This window comes from Lytechinus pictus, chromosome 9 (assembly GCF_037042905.1).
Source record: "Lytechinus pictus isolate F3 Inbred chromosome 9, Lp3.0, whole genome shotgun sequence".
Lineage (NCBI taxonomy): Eukaryota > Metazoa > Echinodermata > Echinoidea > Temnopleuroida > Toxopneustidae > Lytechinus > Lytechinus pictus.
This window is the reverse complement of record NC_087253.1, coordinates 18,017,501-18,035,909: the sequence shown is the minus strand read 5'-3', so window position 1 is coordinate 18,035,909 and position 18,409 is coordinate 18,017,501. Positions and strand designations below refer to the sequence as shown.

The 18,409-nt window shown below is 35.6% G+C and overlaps 1 protein-coding gene across 1 annotated transcript in view; it reads right to left on the bottom strand.

The window, feature by feature from the left end:
• Positions 1-569: 569 nt before the first annotated feature.
• Positions 570-18,409, bottom strand: part of LOC129267628 (oxysterol-binding protein-related protein 8-like) — a 50,928-nt gene continuing 33,088 nt past the window's right edge. The window contains exons 7-19 of the mRNA XM_064104845.1: positions 18,146-18,306; positions 17,006-17,184; positions 15,865-15,946; positions 15,086-15,184; positions 14,254-14,449; positions 11,980-12,077; positions 11,424-11,513; positions 10,415-10,450; positions 9,184-9,284; positions 7,789-7,974; positions 7,119-7,272; positions 5,770-5,908; positions 570-4,788 (exon numbers count right to left, since the gene is read on the bottom strand). Of these exons, the coding sequence (XP_063960915.1) occupies positions 4,538-4,788; positions 5,770-5,908; positions 7,119-7,272; positions 7,789-7,974; positions 9,184-9,284; positions 10,415-10,450; positions 11,424-11,513; positions 11,980-12,077; positions 14,254-14,449; positions 15,086-15,184; positions 15,865-15,946; positions 17,006-17,184; positions 18,146-18,306 (1,772 nt within the window). The 3' untranslated portion in view covers positions 570-4,537. The remainder of the gene's footprint in view (positions 4,789-5,769; positions 5,909-7,118; positions 7,273-7,788; positions 7,975-9,183; positions 9,285-10,414; positions 10,451-11,423; positions 11,514-11,979; positions 12,078-14,253; positions 14,450-15,085; positions 15,185-15,864; positions 15,947-17,005; positions 17,185-18,145; positions 18,307-18,409) is intronic.

The window sequence follows — 18,409 nt, the reverse complement described above, 5'->3', positions numbered from 1 at the left end:
GAGGTTTATAATTCATTTGATATTTTTATAGGTTTAATTTAGTTTATTGTGGTAGCACTACAATTTAGAAATATTGTATGATTTTGGCAAGTGAAAATTTTATGTGGAATGTCTAGGTGTGAGCAGACTTTTGACTCCAGAACTAGGCCAATACACTTCCTAAAAAATGATACAAAATACAGAATAGATAAAATAAAATAAACCAAACCTGTCTTGGCCAAAAAAAACCAAAACATTCTCACGGAGTTTTAAAAGTCCCTTGCATTCCCAATATGATTTTTGCAATGGGGCCGGTTTTAGAAAAACAAATTACAACTATCCTTACGCCAACTACCATGGTAACGGGGCTCAGCAGCCAATCACAATCGAGCTTTCCTGTGGTAGCTACAATAAGAAAGTTATCATAGTCGTAAGTCTTTATGAAAGAGAACCTGATCTGGTACATGGTGCAAACAAAATAAAGGAATTAAATTGTTCATTTAGCCATTCTTAAATGAATTGTTAACAACAAACATGTCCCATAACCATCGAAAAATCACTCTTTTCTATCTTTTCTTTTATTCCAATTTGATATTGTTTGTCCTCTATGACTCAAAATTACAGACACTTTGAAGTTCTGTATGCTTACAAGCAAGAGGACTTGTTTCCCCTCATTTTCATTAATTAAATATGACTATAGAGTTGCACCATCACTGAGTTTGAATTCAAGACAGATAAAAGTTTGTAAAGAAAAATTGGCAAGGAAGCTTGTTACTAACTAAATGTCTACTGAATATAAATGTAATTACAATTACATCTTTATCTTTGATCACTTCATAACATCATAATGAAAATTGATGGCTATAAATAAAATGAACTATAAAACAACTTTCTTATCTAAAATGTTATACTACATTTAAAAAGCTAATGTCATTCCTTTTAAATATACATTTTTTTCACAAAAAATGGAAACCATTGGTCCTCGTAGAGAATTAAATTCATTTACAAAACAATCGAAAACGGTTCAACATAAATAGCCAAATCAGACCTGCCAACCTCTGGGAATGAAAAACTGTATTCTGTGAAAAAAAAAACTGTATTTTTCCCCAAAAAAGTGTATTTCATAATAAAATGCTTGGCGCACTCGCTCATCGCGGCGCTCAAGCTGCATGCAAGCTAAAATGCGCACTGCTCTTGCAGATGAAAAAAAAACATTAAAACATGTGTATATCTTCACCCTGGTTTGAACAAAATGATTGAAAAAAAAACAAGTTACCTGAAATTACATTGATCTAATAACCATATTTGTGCACGTTTTATGAAATAGAGACATATAGAGATTATTTTTCTCAATAAATTACGATTTAGTAAAAAAAAAAAAAAAAAGGAATAAATACGGCTAAAACGTACTGGTTGGCAGGTCTGCCAAATGTCAGTTTTGTTTGTTCAGTCGATATTTCCCCACAGTGTAAGGCATGGATATATGCAAGCTCATGAAGAGTTTATAATTCTATTTATAATTACTGATTTGCTGTTTTTCTATTTTGAAGTACTTCTCTTCTCCAGGCAAGGAAAAAAAAATTACATGGGAGCTGGGGGTGATTTACCCCCCGAAAAGCTCAAAAGCACTGGAAAAAAAAAGGAGCACTGGAAATCCCCATTCATATTAATGTTAAAGTTTATCCAATGATGCAGCTTTAGGCAAAGATTAGGGAAAGATAAACTATCCACGGGGCAAAAGAATAGTTATTTTCCAGCTGGAATGGTAATTGAAATAATATATTTTTTTGCAACATAACACTGATTTAGATGTCAGAATCACGGACATAATGTATGGAGAATGGAAATGAGATGTGTCGGGGAGGAATAAAAATCTAAGGATGTTGTACCTAGAAACATGCAATCAATTTCAGTTTAATTCTAGATAATAAAAAAACAAACAATCATAAGTCTAGAAATAAATTGCCAAATGAAGGTGATGGCAATTGCGCTGTTATGCTTCTAGTAATAGAACGCTTTGCCCTGCAATGAAATAATGAGGCCTGGCCATAGGTCTACATGTATGACTCTTTGTGCAGAAAAAACAATAAGCGTATCTCTGTTTTACGCCTGCCTTACTTATAAGGAGGTATCAAAGCTGATTTTGACCCTGATCGGTTGATCGTTTCCTTCATGGCAGTAACTTTGTCTGAGGCCCTGTGACATAAAGCCTTGCGATTGATCATGGAGCCGATTTCTATCATCGATTGCACTGATTATTGTGTATGATCAATGGGAAGATCAGCCAAACAATCAATAGCTAATCTTCGTTTTACGGGCCCCAGATTTAAACATCAAAATCACCAGTTCAACATTGAATTGTGTTCCTTAAATCTATGATTATATTATATATATCATATTATGTCTTGTAGTATGTTCGACCTTGTTTCCTTATTATGTTATGTTTATCATATTACCGAAATCAATAAATTAAATCAAATCGAATCTAAACCGCAATCTTGGCCGAGCTTTACAGGTTATATTTTAGTTATTGATCAATTACATCTATGATTTCACGATAAAGGAAGCACCAGGCTGTTTTAATTAGGGCATGTTTGGTTTTCACGGTTACTTTCAGTTTCAGGCAGTGTATCTCTCGCATTCTTAGATTGTGACTTCCACTACTATTTATAACGACATCCATTACAATTTTAAAAGATCAAGAATTGTTCCAGATATAAAACTAGCATTAAGAGATATGGTATTCCTCCCCTACTGTCAGATACAAATTTGTATACTTTTAATGATACTTTAAACTTATCTCTTTAAAGTTGAAAAATGTTTTATTTCCCAGGTGACTAAAATAAAGGGCATCTCCACCCTAGCCTTCAGCAATCTTAATCGGCATATCAAAACAATTACACTTATAATTAATTCACAAGTGATATGCATATCAATGTTACAACACATCAATTTATCGTCTAGTGAAACTACAGACACTCGATTACAATTTCTACAATAAAAAATATATCTTTTTGTTCATTTTGATGGCTCTATCAATGTAGGAAGAATCATTGGTCAACAAACGACGATGAGTACTTACCATTAAAAAATACTACATCAAAATAACGTACATATAGCTAAAGCTTTTATATAAAAACATACAAGTCCTTCGCAAACTCTCGGAACAAAATGGCGAGTTCAAATTTATATACACGTACATGTATTGTAGATATGTTCATCGCAAAGTTTGCACACTTGCCCTATTGGTTAAATTATTTCACAATAACCGTTGTTATCATTATTATTATATTGTTAAATAAGGAAAATAGAAATCAAGAAAACACAGAGTGATTTGTATGTTAATACTTTAACTTAATGTGGGAATAAAAATCAAATTTACAAGGCAATAATGACTCAATCATCCTCAACTTGACTGCATGAATATTAAAGGAACAGCTGCGCTCCAAGAAATGAAAATCTATATTCGTAGATTTGAAAGAGTGGAAAGTGGACTTACATGTACACAGCATTCAATGCATCAATAACTAAGATAAGACTTAGTAATAATCAACATCAATCAATAAATTATTCTTAAAGTCATGTAACAATATGTGAATCAGTATGCTGACAATTTACATACTTTCAAGGTTGCCCACCGGTCTATTATCAAAACTGAATGTTTTCCACCATTCTCACAATTTCCAAAAATACATGTCGGTGATGGATTACTGCTATGATAAATCTGAGGTCCTTACCTGTATAGCTACTTTTTTTTCTTTTTACTGTTTCCTAATATCTCAAAAATCTGATTGAAATTCATTATTATATTTCACCTATAATGCTCCATATGGCTGCACACTAGCACTAAACAATCTTTGTCATGTCCACAAAAGAAAGATAAATTTAAAAATCAATAAAACAAAGTATCATTGAAGTATATGAAGTTACAACCAAAACCATTATTGCAATGTGTACGGTTTAATTTGAAAAAGAAAATTAATAAATCAAACATTTGTTTTTCAGATGTTCTCAGACACACAAACCACATACTGGAATACATCGATAAATTGGCCTTTTTTCTTTTACATCAAATCAGTACATTCCTCCCTGTTTTGATCAGAATAGATCTATTACAGTTTCGCACCTGGTAAGACAAAACTTAACAATTGATCAGAGGGTATATTCAAGTATTTACAATTGATTTGACTGATCATTTTTACGATCTATTGTGGCGTTTGTTACTTTACCCGACTGCTGAGAAAGCATTAATACTTGTTAATACCCAACCAAAGGACTGACAGCTTAAGGTCCTCTCCAAGGGACCTGGTAAGGAGGATAAAAGCCTTCTTACCAATGGGCACTGGAGCACTGACTGGGTTTTGAACCCAGGTGCCTGATTGCGAGACCACAGATCCACTGCTCTACCCACTGAGCTACCATGCCTCCTCAATGCTTAAAATCAATTGTAAAAATTGATTACATGATCAATTGCCAAGCTTGGTGCTACCAGACCCTAATCAATACAATCAACCTGAACAATAGATCACAGATGTCACACCGAAACATACCAACTCACTCACGATCTTAGGAAGTACGCCGAGACTATCTGACCGAGGACGAGAAACGCGGCAAGCATGAACCAATCAAACCGAGAGAGGGCGCCTGAGGAAGCACGTGATTGGGATTGTTGTTGGACCATGAACGCCAGTCTACTGTTGATTGTCTTGAGCTCTTTCTGGACCGAGTCGGAACCTTCTTTGATCGGACCGATGATGTCCTCAACACGGACTCCAGAGAGCGCTCTAGCACCGGATTTCTGACTGGACACTGCAGAAGACAAAGGATCAAACAAAACTCATAAGTTTCAGTTAATCTAAAGAACATTCGTTCTCAAAGTTTCAATTCAACGTCAGGACCGATGATGTCTTCAACCTGCTCTCCAGAGGGCGCTTTATTTCCAGACTACTGGCTGGACTCTACAGAAGACAAAGGATTATAAATTATATATCATGTTGAGTTTCAGTAAATATCAAGAAAATACATTTGTCTAAGTTTCAATTCATTGTCTAATCAGGCGAATGATGTCCTCCATCTGCACTTCTGCAGGCGCTGTGTAACCTAACTTATGACTGGACTCTTTGAGAAGACAAAGGATCAGAAAAAAAAAGTTCATGATAAGTCTCACTTTTCAGTAAATCTTAAGAATATTCATTTTCAAAGTTTTCAATTCATTGTCAGATTGCACCAATGACTGAACCCCAACTACAGAGGGACAACTATAACCCGACTTTTATCTAGAATCGTGAGAAGATAAAAGATCAGAAAATAAAGTTTCAATAAATCTAAAGAGAATTCATTTTCAAAGTTTCAATTCATCATCCAATTCAATCGATGTCATCAACCTCAATCGATGTCATCAACCCAGACTCCAGAGGACACACTATTATCAAACTCCTGACTGAAATCTTGAGAAGACAAAAGATCAGAGCTCATGTTTAGTTTCATTAAATCTAAAAAATGTTTTCAAAATTCAATTAAAAAGTAAAAATTCAAGTAAAATTACCTCAATAGAAACATGTTTTAGAATGATGAAATCTAAAAGATACATGTTAGGGTTGAGTTAATGATTACATTTTTTTTAATCAGATAAAAAATCAGGATATATTATTCAAGTTACCTATATGACTGAAAAAGAACATTCGAGGAGACAACCCTTAAAAGGTGTTTAATGTGAATTTCCAAGAATTTTTTCTGTTTTTTTTCTCCAAAAAACTGGGAACCAAATGTAAGAAGTTGTAACTTTTTTACCTTCAATGTCATCCGTTACATCTGAATTTTCGATGGATGAATCATCGCTTTCTCCGCTCGCTGGGTCAGGTGACCCACTACCAATGCGCGATCGTCCCTGCTTCTTCTTGTTATGGGCGTGCTTGATAGAAGCGTTCCGCTAAAATAAGGAGGGAAAAACGGGAAAAAATGCCAACTTTTATTCATACAGCACATGGGAGAATTTGTGGGACTATATAGACAAAATTATAAAGAGAGAACAATCTTAATTGTGAAAAAAAAATCCAATTCCTTATTTCATTTTATCTTACTTTCAAACTTAAAGTCCTATTTTTCCTTAAAATTTTGGAAAACATGCCCAAAGTCACGATTCTTATAAGTAAAAAAGATAATCCAATTTCTCGGGGGGGGGGGGGGGGGGGAAATCAAATTTCTGGGGAAAAAAAAAAATATTTCATGTCATTTCAGGCCCTTATAAATCCTACTTAATAGGATGAAATCCTACTAATTGGCATCTCTGTAAAGAGATGTATAGTAGATGAAATGGTAATTAGACCAACTAGGCGTCAGACTGCATGACAGTAGACTCAATAGAGTATTAGACCAACAGCAATCAGAACAATTGATAGTAGACTAAATGGCCCGTATTCTGAAGTTGGGTTTAACTTGAACTCGGGTTTAAAGTTGTGGTTTAAGTATGGATAGCCAATTGTTACATAAATCACGAACAGTAGAGATACCATATTTCAGCTCATTTGGCTCTCAAATCATTCATAATTGTCTAGGAAGTATAAATAGATGATTGTCTTCACCATCGTTGAATCAGGAAAGAGCACACTAAACATAAGATACATACAACTTAATCAAAATTTTGACACTTTTGGCTTGCCATAATTTTAGCACAGAGTTAGACCATGGTCTAAGTTAAACCTGACTTCAGAATACAGGCCATTGGGTTTACCCCATGTGATGATCAGAGAGTTAGACCAACTGCTTTTAGACCAAGTGGATACAAACTAAAAAAAGGTTTCATTTTTTTTCCTCAATGACCAGGTCACCTTATAAACATATAGGCAGGTATTCTGAAGTCAGGTTTAACTAAGACCACGGTCTAACTCTGTACTAAAATTATGGGGAGCTAATTCTGTTCTATATTTCTCATGTTGAGTATCTTGTTTCCTTTTACTTTCATAATGAAGAAAAATACTTCAGTTATCATTCCCGGACAATTATGACTAATTTGGGTGCCATATAAGTTAATAATTTGGATGTGTACTGCTAGGAATTTGTGCTCCAATTGGCTCTCCATACAGGGTTTATTTTAAACCCGTGTTCAGAATACGGGCCTTAGTAGCCCATCTGTCACCTACCTTTAGTCTTTGTTCTGTTGGTCCATTGCGTCTGTTCGGTAAGCTCACGATACTTGTCGTCCTAACAATCTGTGTTCTATGTCTGGTTCTTGTCTGTATCACGCCATCGACTTCAAACTGCTCAATGTCATTCAAAATATCCCATGGCCTCGTACTGAAAATAAAACATTGAAAATTAATATAATAATGATCAAATCAATTTGCCTAGGGTAAGCAAATTCAGTTGCTTGTATACACCGGTAATCATCTTTAGTGGACTTGAAGTGTACATTGTACCTATGCCACAAAATTGGAAAAGTATCTGTTATAAACTAATCCACCTTTGTGAATTCTATGTTTAGAATTCTCAATACACATTTACAAGATTTGTAGCTTTCTGCACCATAAGTTGTTAAGATGTTTAATATGACTTGGATACATGTTTTGGATTTCATGTTTTTTGTAGTTACCACAATGTTCTGTTCATTGCACAAAAATATACTGCTTTATGTCTTATTGATATTATTCTAATATATCAGTTTGTTTTATTTCCTTTATTGTTTTTCTTTTTTGCCAAAAGTTATTATGTGATATGTTTTGTTTGTAATCATGAAAACCAATTAAACACAGGAATAAAAACAAGAAGTTGTTGAAATAAACCACAAATAGGGGGCACATTATCTGTACTTACTCCATATGTTTATAGATCCAATCACCGGTGATGTCGTCTCTTTCAAAGAGCTTCGGGACCCATTCGACCATCTTAATCTTCCTCTCCTTGTGACCATTCCTCTGCTGTTCTTCCAAAATGAACTTCTCTTTGGTGGCGTCGTGGACGTCTCCTTTGCTGAGCGCAGCCGTCACGTGCCGCCATAATCTAGAATACAACCGATCACCCACGTTGATTATACAATAATGTTAACAATAACATAACTAAATACAAAATTATTTCTTAGAATGATGTCTACATAATCTTAATCTCCCTTCACCATAATAATTACTACTTCTACTACTCTTTCTACAACTGCTACCACAACCACTACTACCACTAACATGAGAAAGTGTTCTTTCTACCACAATCCTGAAAATGAACCTGTTGTTTGGTAAACTTTCAATTGCAAGGCTACAAGCTTAGTCAGACCTTTGTCGTAGTTGGCTTTGTTGCTGGAGCAGCACAAAAAAGTGATCACCACCACCACTACTGCTACTAATACTACCAGTGCAACTGCGACTACTTTAACCACCCATGCTTCCACTTCTAAAACTACTGCTACAAATTATACTACTTGTTAGCACTGTATAACAATCACATTCATGATAAAACATTATCGCTTATGGCTTGTTCCCACTGTTGTGCGATTCTCTACAAACGATTAGTGTTTCATACCTGGCCCCATCTTACAAAGAGTTACAATTGATCCAATCGATCGTAACTCTATGGAAATCCGTTAGTGTCATAATTTTTTCTGCAGGAAATTTGCAAAATGTCCTTTGTAAACAAAGGAGAACACACCAAATTGTCAAGAAATCAATGAATTTATGGATATACATTCATATCTAGATTTTTTTTGAACAAACATGCATTTCATGTGTTGACTTTGCTGGCTTTCCATAGTTGCATTTGATCAGATCAATCGCAACACTCTGTAAGACGGGCCCCAGGTCGCAAAACTTTTTAAACCGTTCAAAGATGTCCTACTATCAATACGATTGCCACGACTGATCTGATATAATCTGATTCGATCTAGGCCCCGTTGCATAAAAGCTACTGCTATGGTAACTTTGCCATCCAATTGTAACTACCATGGTAACGATGATTGACAGCCAATTAAAATCAAGGATTCCATGCAAGTTACCATTGCGTCGCAAAGTTACAATAATGGTAACTTTTATGCAATGGGGCCCTGTTATGATAACAAGTACTCCATGATTAAGACCAGTTTCAATCATGGCGAAAATCATTACGGTGGGAACTATTGTAGGTATTATAACAAACTCATACAATACATGACTGGATTTTAAGCTCCTTCTATTCCCTCATCTCCTGATAAGTTATATAAAGGACGTTATCAAAGTTCAGACTCACTTTTCTGATTCATTCTCTGCTTGTTCATCAAACATGACTGTTGACCGTGTTAACCTGCCATTCTTTACTTCCGGTGTCACAGCCCAGAAGAGTTCAGAATTCTGAATGAAATTATTATTTCAGAAAGATATTATATAAATTTCAGGAAAAAAAACATTTCAGTTCAGAAAAAAACAAATTTACTACAAAGAATAATATGGAATTATATATATGTACATTAAAAACCACATTTAAAAAGAAAAAGTATAATTAAATAGTTCTGAATAAATTGTTGTTTAAAGTATACCTCTATTTCAGAAAAAAAAAAAATTTGGTCACTGACCGTAACAGTTCATAATTCTAAATTTATAATTTTTCAACTATGAAAGTGGGTAACTAAAAATAAAATTGTCATCAATTTGAGTAGCAAGAGCTGATTTATTCAATGTTTGGAAACTTGTTACTTCATTTTACATACTTTCACATATTTATGTTTCTTCTATAATCAACTCGAGCTTGTACAGGGAGCCCTAACTACAAACTTTGCTTCTTTGACTACCCAAACCATTTTTTACTCTGTATTGTTTTGATGTACATGTATTGTTCTTTGAATATTTATGTTATATTGGATAGCTCAGAATGGAACACCAGAAATATTCCAAGATTTTGGGCAAATATTCCACTCATCTGCAATTCGTGGAATATTGGCCCAAACGAGTGGAATATTTTTGGTATTCCATGACATAAAGCCATCCAATATAATTATTATCATATATCCCCCCCCCCCCCAGCAATCAAAAAGAAGGAGAAATTTGATTGAACAAGTCATATCACATGAATATGGCATCATCACTTCATAAGATCAAATTTGCGACTTGAATGTAGTTCATTATGACGTCATTGAGTGTCGTGCTCTTATGCTGCGCATCGCATTGTTTTCATTGTTGTACGCGTTGTATATTTCATGCATTCGCGCATGCGCACTATACTGTTGAATATGCTCTCATATTCAATAAGAAATTTTGTACAGGAGCCTATGGGATATTCGTCGGATTTCGGTCCTGTTTAGGGATATGCTCTGATAGTCCACGAGCAATGTTTTAAATGCATCGGTAAAACGCTCTATATAGATGATAATACTGTATACTTATCTTGTTTCTAAAAAGAATTGAATCAAATAAATGACATGAAAAATCTATCTACTACACAGAAAATCAAAATTATTTCAAAAAAATCTAACTTATGAACTCACCTCTGTTCTCTTGTCTTTGATGAAGACTTCTTCATCCTATGAAGAAAAAAAATTAAAACATCATTTTGAAAAAAAGGGTAGTCAAGTAAAACTCTTTGACGACGATGATGATGATGATAATGATGATAGTGATGATGATGAAGATGATGATGATAATAATGATGATGATAGTGATGATAATGATGATGAAGAAGATGATGATGGTGTTGATGATGATGATGATAGTGATGATGATGATGGTGTTGATGATAATGATAGTGATGATAATGCTGATGATCATTAACAATGACAATTGTGAAGTTAATGATTTTATTAATGGTGATGATGATGATGATGATGCCAATGATGATGATCATCATGATCATGAGGATGATATTCATGATAATGGTGATGAACAATGAGATGTTTATGATAGAGATGGTGATAAAACAATTATGTTGCTCATGCTGATGAGAATAACAGCAGGCCTGCCAACCTCTGGGAATGAAAAGCTGTATTCTGTGATTAAAAAAACTGTATTTTTCCCCCCAAAAAGTGTATTTCATAATAAAATGCTTGGCGCACTTGGTCATCGCGGCGCTCAAGCTGCATGCAAGCTAAAAGACGCACTGCTCTCGCAAATGAAAAAAAAAAACATTGAAACATGTGTATATTTTCACCCTGGTTTTAACAAAATGATTGGAAAAAAAACAAGTTACCTGAAATTACATTGATCCAATAAACATATATGTGTACGTTTTAGGAAATAGAGACATGTAGAGATGATTTTTCTCATTAAATTACGATTATGTAAAAAAAAATTACAAAAAACACATTTTTTTAAAGAAAAAACGTACTGCCGTATTTTGGTTGCAAAAACGTACTCAATACGCCTAAAACATACTGGTTGGCAGGTCTGTAACAGTGACAATACTGATGTTAGAGATGATCATGATCATCATCATCATCATAAACGATACATCAAATTACAAAACAAAATGAATGGCATCATGAATAACCAGAGACTTACCCATTTTCCGCTGAGTGTTGCTAACGTTTCCTTGCCAAATTTAATCTTCCCGTTGATCTGATTCGATGAATCACTACCTCCCAAGAAAGGCTGAAAATAATTGTTAAGAATAAATAATTTGATTCATAACAGGTTTGTCGGATTGATAGTGATAATCTAGTCTCCACACACAGACCCTTGGTTTTCGCAATTTGCATCGCGCACAATGCAGAGTCTAAAGTAGCGAGGCTAGATTCACTATGTACTGTGGCTGGCTCTACACAGACCAAGAGTTTGGAGTCTAGTCTTAACTCCAGACATGGTTTTGGTAAAAGCGTCAAATCTGAGTCTGTGGTTGCAGACTACCAATTATCTGCAATGATCTTAAATAATGTTTCATACAACAGAATAAGCACTCGAAGCACTTGACAGATATATCATGACCCCAATAATTGGATTCTGGCTAGCTAAAGGTTGGATTCATGTCACAAATTTTTCCGTCCAGAATCTGTTTCCTATAGAAAAATATTAAATATTACAATAATAACAATAAAATCATGGATTTTTAGAAACGTACCTTGAGCTTGAATTCAATTTCAGTTCTGTATCCAGTCTTCTCACATTCCAGAGTTACTTTGCCACCATACTCCATTGTCAGTGTGCCATAAAGAATACCTGCAAACAGTAGATAAATTATCAAATAAATATGCATTTTGACCTGGTGGGTGTTTCATAAAGCTGTACACAAGTTACAAGCAACTTTACAAATGACTGGTGATCCCTTCTTGTTGTCAGCGATACACACTAGATTTTCATTGGTGTTGCTTTAGTTCCTAAAACCCCCATTCCACAGAAAGCAAGACCTCTGAAAGACTGCTGTAAGACCATGAATCTTGCTTGATCTTTCAAGGGTCTTTCAGCGAACTTTCAAAGATCTCTAAAGTCTTTCACAATTTCTGATGGATCTTTCAGTGGTCTACGTGGTCTCCATGATCTCCAAAACTTTTTGAAACATTACAAAACAGTCTTTCAGCAGTCTTACAGGAGAATGGTCTTTCAGCAGTCTCTCAGTGGCCTTTCGATGAACTTTCAAAGTTCTTTTGCTAAATTTTGTCTTTTTTTAAGTTTATATATATTAGAAATACATAGTGATAGATAGACATTGCTTGGAGAATTGGTCACTAAAACAGCACTTTTTTTAGTTTCCATCACATTGCCAATTTAGGGTATTTTCATTAAAATCTTTATAATATTTGTACTAAAAAGATAATATTGCATTTACAGGGATGCAGTTTTGAGTTGATTTTTGCTCTATTTTCTTCTGTTGTCTTTCATTTGAGTTTTAGAGTTGTAAATCAAATGGGAGTGGGTTAAAGAGAAATGCCAGTTGTGGTAACCATTTCAAAATGAATAACAGAATCCAATTAAATGACCACCCATAAGTCTGTATGTGTAAATAAAAAAAATATGTGCCAAATGGCTCTGGAAGAAAATTTGTAATTGTTGAGAAATGAGAAAAATAAACACGGAATTCCATCAAATGTCAGGTATTTTTACAAAAAATATGAATACGTTGTCCAACATGTGCTTTTCTGTTTTAATGTTATAATGATCACAAGTCTTGTCAGTTTTCAGCTAAGATTTCATGATTTCACACAGATAAGTTCATGTATCATATTTAGATCTATGACAATAGGATAACAATTAACCTTGATTTTAAAGACTTTCTCATGAAATAATTGTTTGCTGCAACTACATTCTTTTCTCTTTAAACCACGAAATATTTACTTTCTACCTGAATGGGCTAACAAAAAACGGAGAAGACCAGGGGGTGTTTCACAAAGATTTAAGTATGACTTGAGTCGCACTAAATCCTAAAATGACTGGGCTATTTGAGACGTATTGAGGTCTGGGGGGGGGGGGGGGGCATGATGGCCCCCCCTTCTGATCTCGGCCGCCGTTCGCGCGATCGCGCCGAAATTTGGCACGCACATTCTTTACCACATAAACTACAAGCTAGTATAAAAAATTCTGAGAATTGTTATTTTTTAATTATCATGAATAAAATATGCAAATTTATTCATGAAATACACTATTTGCATATTTAACACCCTATTTCAATTCAAATTTTCTTCTTTTTTTGCAATGTCATCTTTTTGATCTAATTTAAAGGTTTCCACAAAGTAAAATTGCAAAAGTAAAAATTTTTCCTTATGTACATGTATTTCTTTGTTTTTAGAATTTCTTATGTATTTCTTTGTTTTTTCATCTTTGGTTTTCATTGTTTTTTTCAATGGAGATTATTACAGACCATTTAACAACTAAATTAAACCCTAAATTAATTCAGCACACCAATTAGAATGAAAAATAATCACCCTTTTATGAATTTCATCTCCCATAGACTTTGTACACAAAGTATAAAAATGAGCCATTTTCGGCATGACATTGCATCATAAAAAGTCACGTGACGTCGCGGTGGTATACCCGTATGTCGCGAATTTGGTCTCAAAAGTTGCGCGAGACTTTAAAGAAAAAAGTCCAAAATTTTGCGGCGCTATCTCTTTGCGTTTCGGAAATATCGCGCGAAGCGTCGAGGGGGTCCATCATGGCCCCCCAGTCTTTAAGGGTTAAATGCCTAGTTGAGCGCGGTATAAAAGCCATGACCGCATTGGTCAGATCATGCAAAGAGGATGCGCACTACTGCGTATTGATCAATTAGATTGCGTGTTGCATTTCAGATACACGTCGGCATTTAAGTGCGATTTAAGTCATACTTGAATCTTTGTGAAACACACCCCCTGGTGGCGATTAGACCAAGTGGTGATAAGACCAAATGGCAATCCAATCTTACCTTTACAGTTAGCATACGGCATCGTGATGAGATAATCCTCGCCCCGCCCTAGTAGCATGAGCTTCCCAACCCCGTCCATGACGGCACAGACGGAATTCCCGTAAAACTTGCTCTTGGCGAGAATGCTTCCGCTGATGCAGAATCCTTCCTTCCTGTTTGTGATGTAGAATGCCGTCACTGGAGGATGATGGGATACCTGAAATTACGAGGGAAGTAAAAAAAATATGAGAAATAGAGTTGCACTCGAATGCATACTTGGGATACTAGATTATAATACAGGGTTCCCACAGTCATGGAAAATCCTGGAAAAATTTGTGGTCATGAAAAGTCAGGGAATTTGGAAAATTTGTGAAAAGCCATGGAATTGCATTTACCTCTTGGCTATGGCAGCTTTCCAGTTTGTTGTGTCTCGCAACTCTCATACACTGTGACCCTACTCTGGTATTATAATTGGTGTTCATAATTTCCATTTTTCCCAGTTTTGTGACATCCCAAATTCTACATAACTCCCGGGACGTCACGGGAAGTCATGGAATTCTGTTTTAAAATTTCTGTGGGAACTATATCACTATTTGATGTCAGGTTTAATTTAGGCCATGGTCTTATAGGGCTTTGCAAGAAACTTTCTCTTTTTTTATCATGCTTGTGTATTTGACTTTTTTGTATTTACAATGATATCCATTTATTTTTTAAATAGAAAAAAAAAGAATTCAAATTAATTGATTTAAGGCCTGTTCGAATTCTCTGAAGTACAATCTTCTGATGTTAAGGCATGTGTGAGTGCACCCAGAGTTACACAGTATTGATGGGGTACAATTCATTTTGAGCTTACCTGTTCTGCTATGTAGAATGTCCTCGTTTTAGTCTTTGGATGTTCCCATAAACAACGGAATGTTTCACCTATGATAGGATTATACGGTTTCTTCAAACCCTACAAAGAGGCAAGAAAAGAAAAGAAAGAAGATGAAAAGGTGAGATTCATCCTCAACCCACAGAACAGTTTACAATAGCATCAGTACAAGATCAGTAAAATATAAGCATGTCTACACCCAGATGAATATTGTGCCAAATTTTATAAGCAATGGTAAAAAAACTGGCAAAGTAGTTTAGTCTGCAATGAGCTTTCCCTGAGTTTTTTACCATAATATCCTGTTACCATGGCAACACAATTTCCAACACATGAAAAAAATGAGTCTTGCACGTCTTTATTTCAAAACCAATGTGTGTGCCAAATTTTACGAGAATTTCTTTAAAACTGCATAAGTATTTCAAATTGCAAGATTTTTACCTAAGTTTTGTGTGATATTACAATTTCAACATTATTTCCAACACATGAAAAATACAATGTATGTCTTACACCTCATAACTCAAGACCAATGTGTGTACCAAATTTCATGAAAAAATTGTTTAAAAACTGGGGAAGTATCTTGAACTTCAATATTTGCAACAGACTGACCGCCCAACCATACACACACTGATTCCTATATATCACTCCTTCAAGCTTCGTTTGTGGGGGTATTAAAAGAAGAACAAAAACAAGAAGACAACAATGAAGAGAAGGGGGAAGAGTAGGAGAAAATAAGAAGAAAGAAGAGGGAGAATGGAAAATACCTTTGGTTTCTTGTAGAATCCAGATAGATACCATCTGACTACTTCTTTCATTCTTGAAAATGCATCATCTTCTTGCACAGCCCTGATAAAGAAAAAAAAATTAAAATTAGTAAAATTTGCCAAATCTCATCGCATGTACAGTATCTCTTCCAGCAAACTTTGTCCGGTTCAGAAAATGTGGCAAGCAGTGGAAGGAACTTTTGATGACAGGCCATTCTCAGTTATCAAACTGAATTTGATTCCACATTTTTTACTTTGCTTCTTTGTTACTCAAACCATGAAAAACCCAAATAAAGATTCAAACTGCATCAATCAAACAGAATTTGAACTTACATTTGGGCAGACACCGAGAGATATCAGCATGGAAGCAGAAATCAAGTTTCGTCCAGGAACAACATGGGTTCCAGAACAAAGTTTGATAGACGATTAAACTGAATTTGATTGCACATTTAGGCACTCACCCAGAGATAATGTCAGCATGGAAGTAGAAATCAAAAGTTTGTCCAGGAACAACATGGGTTCCAAAACATAGTTTGGCAATCAAACTGAATTTGATTGCACATTTGGGCACTCACCTGGAGAAGATGACCGCATGGAAATAGAAATCAGAGAGTTTGTCTGGGAATGACCTGGATTACCGCGCAAAGTTGACAATCAATGTAATTGATTGAATATTTAGGCACTCACCTGGAGATGATGTCGGCATGGAGGTAGAAATCAGAGTTTGTCTAGGAATGACCCGGATTCCAGGACAAAGTTTGGCAATCAAACTGAATTTGATTACACATTTGGGCACTCACCTGGAGAGGATGACCGCATCGAAGTAGAATTCGGAGAGTTTGTCTCGGAATGACCTGGGTTCCAGGACGAAGGCAGGCAATCAAGATGAATTTGATTGCACATTTAGGCACTCACCTGGAGATGATGTCAGTATGGAGGTAGAAATCAGAGTTTGTCTAGGAATGACCTGGGTTCACAGACAAAGTTGACAATCAAGATGTAATTGATTGCATATTTAGCCACTCACCTGGAGATGATGTCCGCATGGAAGTAGGAATCAGAGACTTTGTCTAGGAATGACCTAGGTTCCAAGACAAAAATAGCAATCAAACTGAAATCGACTGCTTGTTTGGTCACTCACCTGGAGATGATGTCCGCATGGAAGTAGAAATCGGAGAGCTTGTCTAGGAACGACCTGGGTTCCAAGACAAAGGTTGGCAAGACGACGCGGGAAAGGTCCATCCCAGGTCGGACCTGTTTCATCAGGGTCCAGATAAGACTCTTGTTCTCCTCTCCTAACGTCTCAGTCTGGGAAATGTCCTGAGAGACAAAAAAAGTTATTACAGATGATATTAATGCAAAAATTTGATTGGTTTGTATATAAATATTCATTATTAAAGGGAAAGAGAAGAAGTTTGAAATACTTGTCGGTGAACAAAAATTGGATAGAAATTGGTTGCTACCCAACTTCCTGTAGACTGGTGCATTGTGGACCCGGGCTAGCAACACAAACGTTAGCAATTGATTGTACACTTTCATGACTAATTGTACTTTGTTGTCAATACAATCAATCATACAGATATTCTTCTATGATGGTTGCAAAGCTTTGCGTTACAGTTCAAGAACCTCTAGAAGGCTCATTTATTTTGCTAATGTTAATTTAATGTATTTACAGCTCAACTTTTCTCTTTTGAAATGTTATCACTGTTGAGGGCCAACAGGTAGATCCAGTGAAGCAAAATGTTTAAGCTTTGTAACTGCAAGGGAAAGGGACTATATTAAACACTCGGGTACCTTGTCAAAAGTCTTTGTCGCGTCTTCTAGAAGGAATCCCTCTATGAGAGTATCATGCATCTTTCAATAGCGGCTTTCCTGCATTTCCCATTGTTTTGTCAATGATGAAGTTTGAGGATTAGTAATAAAAGGCCAGTTGTGGGATTCCCACGCAAAAGATGCAGCTCTGACGTTTGGCAAGGTACCCCAAGGGATTGGATTGGAATAACCCTCATTGGGTGATTTCAAGTCCAGTGTTGGCCTTGGTGTTGAAATTTGGATTGCTTCCCCGAGCTCCAAAACTTATTTCAGAGTTTGTAAAACTGAACCAGATCACATTATTGACATCTCATTAGCTAGTGAGTGACTTTTGGGGACCATCTTCATTTTATGTTTGGTGTTGTAAACGTGTAAAATTTGACTTAACACCAACATCAAGAGGTCAACACTGAACTTGAAATCACCCATTGTGAATTCAAAAGGGGGAGAAAACGAGTTTGCGACTTACAAGGCAGAGATCTTCTGAGGTACCTGGCAAGTAGGTTGTTTCTCTGGTATCCTGTTGAATGGCTTCTAACGGGGCAAGCTCCTCCACCTCGGAAACCTCTGATTCACTCTTACTGTCATTGTCTTTCTCTCGTTCGTTGTCGAGGTCATCCTCGTCAAGACCTAGAGGCATGAATTGGTAGGAGTGTGATTACAAGTTTGACGAATGAAGATGCGAAAAAAAATGATACGATTTTGACTATGTATATAAAACACAGTTACACAG